Here is a 13152-nt window from a genome sequence, read left to right on the forward strand (position 1 = left end):
GTGCAGCCAGGAGACCAGCGGAGCAGGAAAAAGGCCCCACTTCCATTCTCTCTCCTTGCCTTTGCATGAGAGAATTGGAATTTTATGTCAGATTTTGCTTCTTTACATGGCCTGTTTGGTGATACTTTGGTTTTTTACATAGGGGATTTTGTTATACATTTTCTTGTAATACAATATGAAATTGTATTATTTTATTTCTCCATTTCCTCTAAATTTTCCCTTATACATTCTACCCTACCAAGCCTATAGCTTTAAAAAAGCTATTGACACATAGGAAGACAAGCAAAAGAGACTTGTATGCTGTGCTTCAGTCCTGTACCAAAATCAGGAAAAATGCTGCTCCTTTGGTTGGCTGATTTCAGAATAAATAGTTCTTTAATGGATTGGGCTGCCCCAGCATTCTTGATTTAGGATCTGTTGCAGCAAGCGGCAGTTCTGACACCGGTAACATATGTGAAGTAAATTAAATTAAATTGCATTGCAGGATCCAGCCAGTCCGCTCTGACCCAGTCAGCATGCCAGGGTCGTCTCGTCCAGTCTCTGATCGAAGGGGAGTTTCTACAGTGATCGATGCTGCCTCAGGTAGAAAACCATTCCTTATGTTTGAGTTGATGCCTTGTTGGTTCTGTCCAGTTTTAGTTGTTTTCTGGCATGGCTAATAATGTTTTCTCTTCCCTTTTTTGTATTTTTAAATATAATACTCTATCCTTCGTGTGTTGCTAAACATTGCCATACATTTAAACATTCTTAAAGTTGGTGAGTGGTATGGTGGAGTTGGCACTTGATTAAATGTAATGAACACAATATTGAAGGCTATAATGTTGATGACTTATTTTCCCTTTGATCACTTGAATGAGGATCAGCAGGCTTGACACATAACATAAATACAATATATGGGTTCAATTTACTCAACCTGTTGAGTATCAAAGTGCCTGATCTATGGAACCAGAGAGAGCCCAAATGCTCTAGCTTGAATGCCTTTATTATTGAAAGCATAAAGTTTAGAAATTCATTACCTTAACTATATTCTATCAGAGTTATTAACTCCCTACAATATACATCATTAGTGCCAAGGAGCAAGGCCTTTGTAGGTGACATTAGTTATCTTTCATTTAGGTGGAACTTTGCAGGCATGGCTGCTTAAAAAAAAAATTGTATGTTAATTTTAGTAATAAATTTCTCATCTCTCCAAATTGAGAGACACAGCCTTTGTACAAAAAACAGGGACCTTGATACTTTATATTCTGATGCAGATGTGGAGCATCTGAAGATTGCCCACAGCAGGATTTTGTCAAATAAAATCTCTCACAAGTGGAATTATTAAACATACAGCATTAGTCAAACAGTTGAGTCAGAGGGGATTTTAATCTGTAATGATTTTAGAATCCCTAGAAACTACTGATTGGATTGAAGCTTAAACTGTAAACAAAAATGATAACAGAACAAGATTTTTAAGCTCATTTTTTTAAATAATGAGGGGTGTTGGGTTCCTGTTTCTAGTGATTTCTATGCTTAGATTCTGAAATTTGAAGGCTACCAGTTTTCCTAGGTTTTTTTAGGTCACTTAAGCTGTCAGGTCTCATAATTGCTTTATGTAAGTACCCATAACCAGGGCACCTTACTTTCTGTATGAATCCTTATTTTGAAGGACTTTAAACTTGTCTCTTTAGTTTGAACTTGGCAACCAGGACTGCCTTCTGGGGACAGGAAGACTTATATACATCTTTCTCTGTCTTTCTGCTGAGGATTAGGTGTGATAGGGTTTTTAAAAAAGATAATCTCAGGTCACTGGTGTGAGTATACTAACGAAAGGCTACTGCTAATTGTAAGGTTCTCATTTACTACTGTGCATCTGGACATTAGGTGTTTTAATCTAAAATATTTTGTCCCATGTCCACAGGCTTAATTTGTTGGTATTTTTTACATTTTAAAACAACCAGATGATTAGAATTTTTAGAGGAAAGTAGCTACTGCGAATGAGTAAGAACATATTCCTGATGTATTTGCCATATGTGTTCATAATGAAGGTAGCTACTGCCAGGATTACATGGTATGGTGATATTAATTCCTCATTTACCATTGTAGCACCAATTCTGTTTTAGCTCCTATCCAATTAATTGAAGGCAGTGTGCAAAGACCATAATGAACTATTTTAAGCACTCTTTTGCTTAACTGTAAGAAAGTTTAGTTTTATATTGTCTTTTTTCTGCCTCTAATATTGTGAAGATCAAATGAGATATTTGTAAAGTGCTTAACACAGCCTCTGGCACTTAGTAAGTGCTTAATAAATATGTATTTTCTTCCTTTCTTCCTTCCTATTCCATCAAAGTGTGGTCACAGCCATGTTTAGGATATTTTTTTATATCTCCAAGCCTCAACCTGAATGGGCCAGGCCTGATGTTTAGTAGGGAAAAGCCACTTCAGTAGTTGGGCTCCAACCCTTTCCCAAATCCCTTCCAATTAAAGCAGGCAGGCACAGCTGTTTTCTCAGTAGGACTGACTGGTTTACTTATTTCAAGACAGTAAGACACATGTATTCAAGGAACCTTGGAAAGGAACAAGCCAAAGATGAGGGCCTGGACTTTGAACAAAAAGCCACTCCCTATGTCACTTCAGAGGAGGTCTTCTGGATGCTGTGTGGCTGTGGAGCAAATCACATTACACCTGGTTTTGAAGTAGATGATTGTGTTTTATTGTCACATTTTCAGGCAGAGTTTCATCTATTTGATGTGAGGAGAGCACCATGACTGTAACTGGCTTGATTTTCTCTTGATGTTTGTAAGATAGGATGGTTTCATTTCTTTAAGAAAACAAGTTTATTGGAAAATACCTTTTTAGGTTTTTCCTTTAAAAGGAGGCAGTAAATTTTTATCACCACTCCTGAACCAGGAAGTCCTTCACTGGGTCTGACCCATCTGTGCATTGGAGGCTGCTGTGCTTTATGAAGATTCTTATCTTGCTGTTTGATGGCTGATTGCTTAGAGGTTGGGCGGCTGTGGCGCCTCCTCTTATCAGGCAATATCACTTTGTCTTACCTTCAGACAGTTTATGAGACCACGTTTATCATCTTTTTAATTGTTCTTGTGGCACGTTTTATGGCTCTCCACTGTTGTGGTGACAGCTCTTTCTGTGTGTGTTCAGCCTGGTGGTTCTATAAACCCATTTAATATGATTACTTTTCAGTCACTGAGACTAAAACTTAGTGTCAAGTAGCTCTAAAGTCTTTGTTCCTGGAATTCACAAAATAATTCTTACTTTAGAAATTGTTATACTTACAAGCCCTTAACCCTGAGTTTTCTTTTGGAGACATTTAGTTAAACTCTAGTGTTTTTTCTTGGTGCTGAAAGAGAAAAGAGACATAATACAGTGTATGGTGGTTTTCACTAAAGAATTCCTGAAAATTGAGTTTACAACTTACTGTCTCTCTTGAGTTATGTTTCATTCTTTTCCAGAGACATTCTTTTGAAAACTTAAAAAAAAATAACTCTAGTAATCCTAGCAAAGGGCAAATTTGGTACCTTAAGAGAAAAGTCATAGACTTATACCTCTGTAGGTTATCATCACCTCTCTGTGTGTTTTGTGATATGTGTATAATTTAAACCCAGTAAGATAGCAATACTTGAACATTGGTGAGATGTAAAAATTGAGTTATGTTCAGAAAATCACAGAATCTCAGAGTCAGAAGGAACCAAAGAGGCCAACTAAGACCAATATGTGTGTTAACAACAGTCCCTTCTATAATATCCCCATAAAATGGACTTCTAACCTCCTCTTGAAGATTTGTAGTGATGAAGAATATAGACTATAGGGATTTTTTTCCTTACAAACAAATTATCTCTGCTACTGCTACTACTATCCCTGCTACTACTAAAACCCTGGGTTTTATAGGTATGATTAGTTCTCATCCTAATAAGTGGAACCAGCTATGAATGCTGGGAAAAAATAGAACCTTGTCCAATTTTGGTACTAGGGCAAACCAGACAAGTCTAACGTCTCTTCCATTTGAAATTGCTTCAGATATTTGAAGACTACTCTCATGGTTCCCTGAAAGTCTTCTCTAGGCTAACGATATCTAGTTTCTGTAGTTGATTCTCAGATGGCACAATCTTGAATTGCCTTGATTCCCTGGTTGTTTTCCTGGATAGTGTCCATTTTGTCAATGGTCATCATAAATTCTGGTACTTAGAACTGAACACAGTGCTCCAAATGAGGTCCAACTATTCTGTAGCACTATTTTATCTTCTTCCTAAGTGAGTGAAAAGGTTTGGGCTTTTCATAATTGTAAAATTCGTTCTTCCTCCCTGTACACCAAAGGAGGATTGTTTTGAGTATTATAATCTCATAAGAGTCCATCATGGGGGCAGCTAGGTGGCGCAGTGGATAGAGCACTGGCCCTGGAGTCAGGAATACCTGAGTTCAAATCCGGCTTCATACACTTAACACTTACTAGCTGTGTGACCCTGGGCAAGTCACTTAACCCCAATTGCCTCACTAAAAAAAAAAAAAGAGTCCATCATGTCTAGATGTAGATTACCAAGAAAGAATTTGGACTTGAGAGAATTTGTAAATATTCCCACATCTCACTATTTACTCTTTTTGGTCGTGGGGATTATTAATAGAAGAAGCAATTTATACCACTACCTTGGCTAAATCCCATGACTCTCTTCTATCTATCCCAAATGCAAAGCCACTTGAAAATTTATTTTCATGGTTTATACTTTGTAGTGTGCCATTTAAAATGCATTCCTTTTAAAGAACACATGGCTGAGTAGTTAATAGATGATATAGTATTCAAAGGCTTCTTTTGATTTTATTTCCCACTGTCGAGAAAATTTCTATGTCCAACAAAGAAATAAAAACAGCAAAGCCTCCAAGCCATAGAAAGATGGGTTTATTGAGAGACGGTACCTATCTCACAATAAAGCTGGTCAGTCAGGGGTAGGACCTGAAAGACCCCCAAGCTCTACAGGTCTCTGACTTTTATACCCCTAAGTGGCTTAAATGCTTATATACCTTACTATTTTAAGACATTAACACCTCCCATTTTATCTACATCACAAGGTCAAACAATTCATACATTCAGTTGAGATTCTGAAATTCTTACAGATGTTCCTTTAACTATTAATGGACTGGGAGGTCCTTGGTTTTGGACAGAAAGGTCATGTCCTTTCAGCTGATTGGTTGACCATGTAGGACATCAGCTTAGGAACCAAGTGTTCATATATATGATGAAGCATCCTGGTCAGTCATGATCTCAAATGAGCTAATTGGTCCTCTTCAGCTTGAGGAATACTATCTTTAGAAGTTGTGGTTAACCACAATGTACAACAATAAGTACAGTACGAGGGATTTAGTTATTCAGAACAAGAGCAAATTCACAATTCATTGATATCTGAAAACACATTATGGCATGAGATTAAAGTACTAAGAGTATATAAAGAATAATATCTATGCTCTATGTTATAAGTAATCAAAGAACACAGAGTAAATCACCATTTGTATTCTATTATACTGATTGCTATTACAATTAAATCTCTTATATTTAAGGAGTGGGGAAAATCTCAATCACACCACCTTACTGACTGAACATGCCACCTCTCAGAGCTGGTAGGCCAACACTGCTAGGGTACTTGAAGTCCCTATTCTTGTATAATCAGTGATGAGTCTGGAAAAATCTGGTTGACATCTACCTAAGTACACTTCTCTTGGTTTGTACCTTCATTGTAGAGATGTCTTCCAGGAAAGCATCGAATCCCAACGTTGGAAGAGACCTTAGAATAAATTTAGGACACCTTCCTATCCCATGTAGTAATCTCTCTGACATCTTTAGCAAATGGCTCTCCATTCTTTACTTGGACACTTCCAGATCTTCTGAGTGATGCTACAACCATTTTCCTCATAGCAGGGGACCTTGTAACTTCTGGTATGCCAAAGTAACATTCTTAAATCTTTGGGAAAAAATACCTACAAAATGAAAGTTATCCTTTGGATAAAATATACTGTTGATGATAGTATAATATGGAAGTGGAAGTAAATATAGCTGTGTCAGGCAAATAAAATATGTCTCTAAATGTCAGGCAGATTCTGGCATGATTATGAAAGAAAATGGAAATACTTTTAGGAATAGAAATTATTTTCTGGTACTTGCTAGAAGGAGACATTTTGGGACCTCTTTTATGTGTTGAAGTTGACCCAAAAGAAAAGTAGTGATTTTTTAAAAATGTTTTTGAATTTTTAAATATAACAATGTAACAAACATTGATAAACAAGAACATTTTCATATACAAGGCAAAAGGATTATATATGAAACAATTAATCTCTACTGCATAGTTTTTTGTTTGTTTTTGGTGAGGCAAGTGGTTTTAAGTGATTTGCCTAGGGTCACACAGCTAGTAAGTGTTAAGTGTCTGAGTCTGGATTTGAACTCAGGCCCTCCTGAATCCGGGGCAAGTGCTCTATCCACTGCGCCACCTAGCTGACCCGTGCATAGTTTATTTTTAAGTATATGTTAAATTGAATACAGTGGTGTTAATACTGTCCCTTGCTAGTTCGTGTCCCACCCCAACTTCTTTTTGGTCTGTTCTGTATTTTTATTGATACTTCAGTGATACCATTTTCTTTCACTGCTTAAGAAGCCCTCCTTTTGTAACAAATTAGTATAACCTAACTAGTCAAATTCTAAAGACTAGTCAAATTCTAAAGACTAACTAGTCTTATTTTGAAGTTGTTTTCCTTTGCCTTGTTGTAATCATTGTATCAGTTCACAGAAATCTTTCCAGTTTTCTCAGGCTCCATCCCTTTTCTTTTTGTTTTTGTTTTTTTTCCTTTTTGTTTTTTTTTTTTGGTTAGGCAATTGGGGTTAAGTGACTTGCCTCGGGTCACACAGCTAGTTAAGTGCTAAGTGTCTGAGGCTGCATTTGAACTCAGGTCCTCCTGACTCCAGGGCCGGTGCTCTATCCACTGCAACACCTAGCTGCCCCCAACTCCATCCCTTTTGTCATTCCTTACAGCAAAATAATATTCCATTACATTCTTATACTATAATTTCTTGAGCTATTCAACAGCTATTCAAGGACACCTAATTTGTTTTTAGTTGTTTTCTATTCTAAAAGTGCTGATAAGGATATTTCTGTGACTATGATTCCTGTCTTTTCTGTCTTTCATCTCTTTGGGTATGTATGCCTTATAGTGTCACTAGGTATATATAATTATATGGGTGTGGTTCCAAATTACTTTCTATAATAGTTGGTTGGTCTGGTTTATACCACCAACAATACATTGCCTAGGTCCCAAGTTTGAATGAGTTAAGATTTTCAGCTCAAGTATTAACTTAAGTTTTCTTTTTAGTAGGTAGATGGCAAAATAAAAAAAGCACTCAGGTGAGCTTTTCCAATAATCTCCTCCAAACAACTTTATTTTTTGTTTTGTTTTGTTTTGTTTTTTTTTGTGGGGCAATGAGGGTTAAGTGACTTGCCCAGGGTCACACAGCTAGTAAGTGTCAAGTGTCTGAGGCCGGATTTGAACTCAGGTACTCCTGAATCCAGGGCCGGTGCTTTATCCACTGCGCCACCTAGCCGCCCCCCAAACAACTTTAAAATAATGTCTCAAATAATGTCTGGAGTGGCAGAGCCAATAAAATGTCAGAGTGAGACAGCCAGCTCAAGGCAACATAGGACATCAGAAAGAGATCTGTGACAGAAAGAGGAGGCCGACCTACAACCCATATGAATGAAACACCAGTAGTGGGACTAGGTGGTTGAGATAGAAGCAACAACTGCTTCAGGAGCTTTCAAGCCAAAGATGGTAAGGCAACTTGGCAATTGGTCAGAAAGATTTACCAGGTGCTGTTTGGCAACTCCATTGCCTATACACACTTCTGGGACATAGGTCAAGGGCAGAAAGAAGCACTTTTGGTCAAGAGGAAGTGCAAGTCCTGAGGGACAGTATAATTTTGGACCCTAAAGGATCAGAGACCCTGAGGAACAGTATTGTTTTCAGTCCCAAGGGATCACGGGTCCTTCTTGGGTAAGGACCAGTATGCAGACCTGGAGAGCAGTGACCACACGTCTCCTCAGATCACATCACATTGGAAGCACTAAAAATTCCCAGTGCCCTAAGAACCAGCTCTGAAAACAGCAGTGAAGAAAAATCCTGAAGCTCCCAATGCCGGGGACAGAGCCCAATGTTAACATAAAATTCCAAATCAAAAAATAGAGTGGGAAAATGAACAAATAATAATAATAAAGAGCCTGACCATAAAAAGCTACTGTGGTGATAGGGAAGATCAAGACACAAATTCAGAAAACAGCGAAGTCAAAATAGCTACAAGCAAGGCCTCAAACAAAAATTTGAATTGAACATAAGCTCAACAAGAATTATTGGAAGAGCTCAAAAAGGATTTTCAAACTCAAATGAGTGGTAGAGGAAAATTAGGTAAAGAAATGAAAGCAAAGGAAGAAAATCACAAAAAGACAACTTGTTAATTAGCTTGCTAAAAGAGGCACAAAAATACTGAGGAAAATAACATCTTTAAAAACAGATTTAGCCTACTGGAAAAAGAGGTACAAAAGCTCATTGAAAAAATAATTCCTTAAAAATTAGAACTGGGGGGCAGCTAAGTGGCGCAGTGGATAGAGCACTGGCCTTGGAGTCGGGAGTACCTGAGTTCAAATCCAGCCTCAGACACTTAACACTTACTAGCTGTGTGGCCCTGGGCAAGTCACTTAACCCCAATTGTCTCACTAAAAAAAAAAAATTAGAACTGGGCAAGCAGAAGCTAATGACTCCATGAGACAGCAAGAAACAATAAAGCAAAGTCAAAAGAATTTTTAAAAATACAGGAGAAAATGTGAATTAACCTCCTTAGAAAAACAACTGACCTGGAAAAATAGATTGAAGAGATATAATCTAAGAATTATTGTATTACTTGAAAGCTATGATCAAAGAAAGAACCTAGATGCAATATTTCAAGAAAGTGTCAAAGGAAACTGTCCCAATATCCTTGAACTAGAAGGAAAAATAAAAATTAAAAGAATCTACCAATCACTATCTGAAAGAGATCCCAAAATGAAAATTCCCAGGAATATTATAGCCAAATTACACAGCTTGCCAGGAGAAAGAGAAAAGGAGAGGAAGAATGTGGGAAATTATCTCACATAAAAGAGAAGCACAAGGAAGACTTTTACAGTGTGGGGTGGGGGTGGGGGGTGGCAACACTTGAACCTCACATCTAAATTGTTTCAAAGAGAGAAAATACATATACATACTGAACTGGTTATAGAAATCTGTCTTATGCAACAGGAAGTAGGAGGGGAAGGAGACAACAAAAGATTGTGTGAAAAGAAAGGGCAAATAAAAGGAGACAGTGGTCCGAAGGAAAACAGACTTGAGAGGAGGGACAGTATAAAAAGAGAGAGAACAGAAACAAAAAAAAAAAAATTCAGGATGTAGAGAAATGTATAGTTTGTAATCGTAACTGTGAATTTGAATGGGATGACCTCATCCATAAAATGGAAGCAGAGAATAGAGTAGATTAGAAACCAGAATCCAACAATACATTCCTCAAAAAGAAACACACTTGAAACAGAGAGGCACAGAGTTAAAATAAGGGGCTGGAGCAGGATCTATTTATGCATCAGCTCAAGTCAAAAAGGCAGGGGTAGCAATCACGATTTCAAGACAAAGCAAAAGCAACAATAGACCTAATTAAAAGAAATAAGCAGGGAAATTACCCCTTGCTAAAAGGAACCATAGACAATAATGTAATATCTATGCTAAACATATATGTACCAAATGGCATAGCATCCAAATTCTTAAAGAAAAAGTTAAATGAATTACAGGAGGAAAAGTATATTGTACTAGAAGGGGACCCCTCAACCTTCTTCTGTCAGAGCTAGATAGACACCTCACACCTATCAGATTGGCCAACATGACAGAAAAGGAAAATGGTAAATCCTGGAGGGGTTGTAGAAAAATTGGGGCACTAATGCACTTAGAAATGTGAACTAGTCCTAACATTCTGGAGAACATTTTGGAATTAGGCCCAAAAGGCTAAAAATTGTGCAAACCTTTTGACCCAACAATACCACTACTAGGTTTGTATCCCAGGGAGAGAAAAGAAAAGGGAAAAGGCCCTATTTGTACAAACATATTTATAGCAGTTCTTTTTGTGGCGGCAAAGAATTGGAAATGAGGAAATGCCCATCAATGGGGGAATGGCTGAATAAGTCGTGGTATATGATAATGATGGAATACTATTGTGCTATAAGATATAACAAGCAGGATGGTTCCAGAAAAACCTGGAAAGACTTACACAAACTGATGCAAAGTGAAGTGAGCAGAACCAACAGAACATTGTATAATCATGGCAATATTGTAAGGCTGAGCAACTGTGAAAGATTTAGCTACTCTGATTAAAACAATAACCCAAGACAGTTCCAAAGGATCTATGATGAAAAATGCTATCAATTTCAGAGAGACAACTGATGAACTCTGAATATAGATTAAAGCATACTTTTAAACTGTATTTTTATTGGGTTTTTTTGTTTGGTTTTCTTTTGCAATATGGCTAACATGGAAATAAATTTTGCATGACTTCATGTATAATCAGTATCAAATTGCTTGCCTTCTCAAGGAGGGAAGGCAAGAATTTGGAACTCAGAACTTTTTTTAAAAAGATTTTTTACATGTGATCAGGAAATATTTAATGAAATAAATAAAATCATTTTTAAAAGAATAATGTTGTTTGGAGGGGGTTGGAGGTAGAGGTCATACCAGAGATCAGGAACATAAGAAACAGGCCTGCTTTTTGCCCATAATGAAAACGATCTGTTTCCTGGAATTTATGCAGAGTCAGCAACATGGCTTTACTTCTTGGTCACCTGAACAGCATTGGTTGATAGACTTCCTTGATCCTATTTGAAGTCACTCTGCTTTCCTCTGGACTAAGCTCAAGCTTCTCCATTTTCCTTGGGCCTCTCTCTTTCTCTCCCCTCCCCTCCTTTCCCTTCCAGAGGGATGTTAATTTTTAGACTGCTGGAAGAAGATCAAAGGCATGACAACATAAAGCCAAATTTTATCCTAGTCCAGTTACAAGGAAAATCACCATTACTTTTTTTGAGGGAAGAATGGGTGGGGGTGGGGGGCAGAGGATGTTTCTCAATTGAGAAAGTTTTGTTCTAACTACACAGTTTTTTTGGTTCCTGTCTCAGATGAAAACGTATCTGTGATTTCTACATTGCAAGAGTGAAGTTTTCACTCTCTTCTGCTTCCAGCTATTTTTTTTTTTTGAGCCATCTCTGGGGAGAATAACAAGGGCCCTCCAACTGACACTTTTGAGCATGAGAGCTACCTAACAATGACAGGTGAGAGTCCAGGACTAGTATCTTTCTCTTTCTGGACTCTAATTCATAGACCTCCACTCAAGGCATGTCTGTTTATATAGCTTGAGTCAGGGGGAGACCAGAGGAGGCAGTTATTAGAGTTTGTTTGAGTCTAAGCCGGGAAATCCATTTGTCTTATTTGACTTGTATGTCAAATTGTTAGCGCCACAATGTTTTAAATTGTGTCCCAGAGCCCCAGTGGACTGTGGCTATAGGTGCAATCTGTAAGCTGAGAAATAAATAGTTTCTCTCCATTGAATATGCAGTCTTTGTATATTTCCCCTGAGCCTGACAAAAGTGAGCCCCACCACTTCACCCAGGGAGAGAATCGGTCTTGTTATTCCCCTGGATATTGTTGAGAGCTGTCAGACCAGACTCAAAGCAAATAATCAGTCCAGAACTGGTTCTCTCTGTTCAGGAACTTTGGCAGTGGCCTTGTAGTAGGAAGAACATGCACCATGTATAGATAGTAGCACCAGGACTTGGGTTCCCATCCCAATTTTGCCACTAACTTATTGTGTGATCCTTAGTGATTTCCTTCACCTCTTTGGGCCTCCATCTCCTGATCAATGAAATGAAAAGTTTCATATTCATATTCATATTCATGCCCAAATGTGGCTTTACTGATGAATGAATCCTTGTGCTATGCTGAGGTCCTGGAGGCTGCTTCAAAAGATGGCTCCAGGGGCAGCTAGGTGGCACAGTGGACCCTCATTGCCCCGTGCAAAAAAAATAAATAAATAATGTTCCCTTTCATTGCCTTTGAAAGACTCTAGTATTGCCCTGTCCTGCATTATCCTGGGTTCTTGTAGGCTAAACTAGCAGAACCCAAATTATCTCAAGACTTGTCAATCCAGAAAGGCTTTGAGCATCTGTCATTTCTATCATTCATTTATTCAACAAGTATTTTCTAACTACCTACTATGTGTAAAGTACTATGTTTGTTATATGCTGGAGTTACAAAGACAAAAATGAAATAGTACTGACTCCAGGAGCTAAAATTCTATTGTGTTATACTAAGTTCATCAAGACTTCTGTCCAGAAGGCTAGCCATCAAGACTCAGGGCTCTCTACTAAGGTATGGGAAGTTTCGTATCTGAATCAACATATGGATTGTCTGAGCTGAGATAGCCTCGGAGCCTTCAAATATTAAAGTCAAATTTCTTCATTTTGTCATGTTCAGATTTGGAGTAGGTCAAAGTTTTTAATCTTATAAAACCTAGACATCAGGCAGATTGCCATGAACTTCTTTTGAGGAGACTACCATGGTATTAGTAGTTCTTTTCCAAGTAGCTCATACCTATGTAGAGAATCTTTGGGCCTCCCCAGAAAGAAAAGACACCTTTCATGAATATCACAAATGGTTAAGTAACATCACCCAGAACATATCACAGTACCTTGTACAGTGGTATGTTCTTAATAAATATTTATTAGTCATTCAACAAGCATTTAGTAAATACCTCCTATGTGTCGGGTTATTTGTTAGACTAGGGTACCAAAGAGGGGAAATAACATGTGCTTACACAAAAAATTATGTACAAAATGCATGTGAAATGACTTCTTAGGGAAGGACACTATCAGTGGGGGCTTATCAAGATAGGCTTCCTGAAGAAGTGGTGCTCAGGCTGAGTTTTGGAGGAAGCAAGGAATTCTCTGAAGATGAAGAAAGGTGATTAGGAGCCTTCTGTGCTTTAAGTGCAGCCTGTGCAAAGGCATAGGCATTGGAGATGGAATTTTGTGTACAGTAAACAACAACCCGGTTAGCTTGGCC

At 37.9% G+C, this 13152-nt stretch overlaps 1 protein-coding gene across 1 annotated transcript in view; it reads left to right on the forward strand.

The window, feature by feature from the left end:
• BCAS3 (BCAS3 microtubule associated cell migration factor) overlaps nt 1-13152 on the forward strand; it is a 789343-nt gene that overhangs the window by 447428 nt on the left and 328763 nt on the right. Inside the window, exon 24 of the mRNA XM_044003231.1 lies at nt 485-582. Coding sequence (XP_043859166.1) covers nt 485-582 — 98 coding nt within the window. The remainder of the gene's footprint in view (nt 1-484; nt 583-13152) is intronic.

This window comes from Dromiciops gliroides, chromosome 4 (genome assembly GCF_019393635.1).
Source record: "Dromiciops gliroides isolate mDroGli1 chromosome 4, mDroGli1.pri, whole genome shotgun sequence".
Taxonomy (NCBI): Eukaryota; Metazoa; Chordata; class Mammalia; order Microbiotheria; family Microbiotheriidae; genus Dromiciops; species Dromiciops gliroides.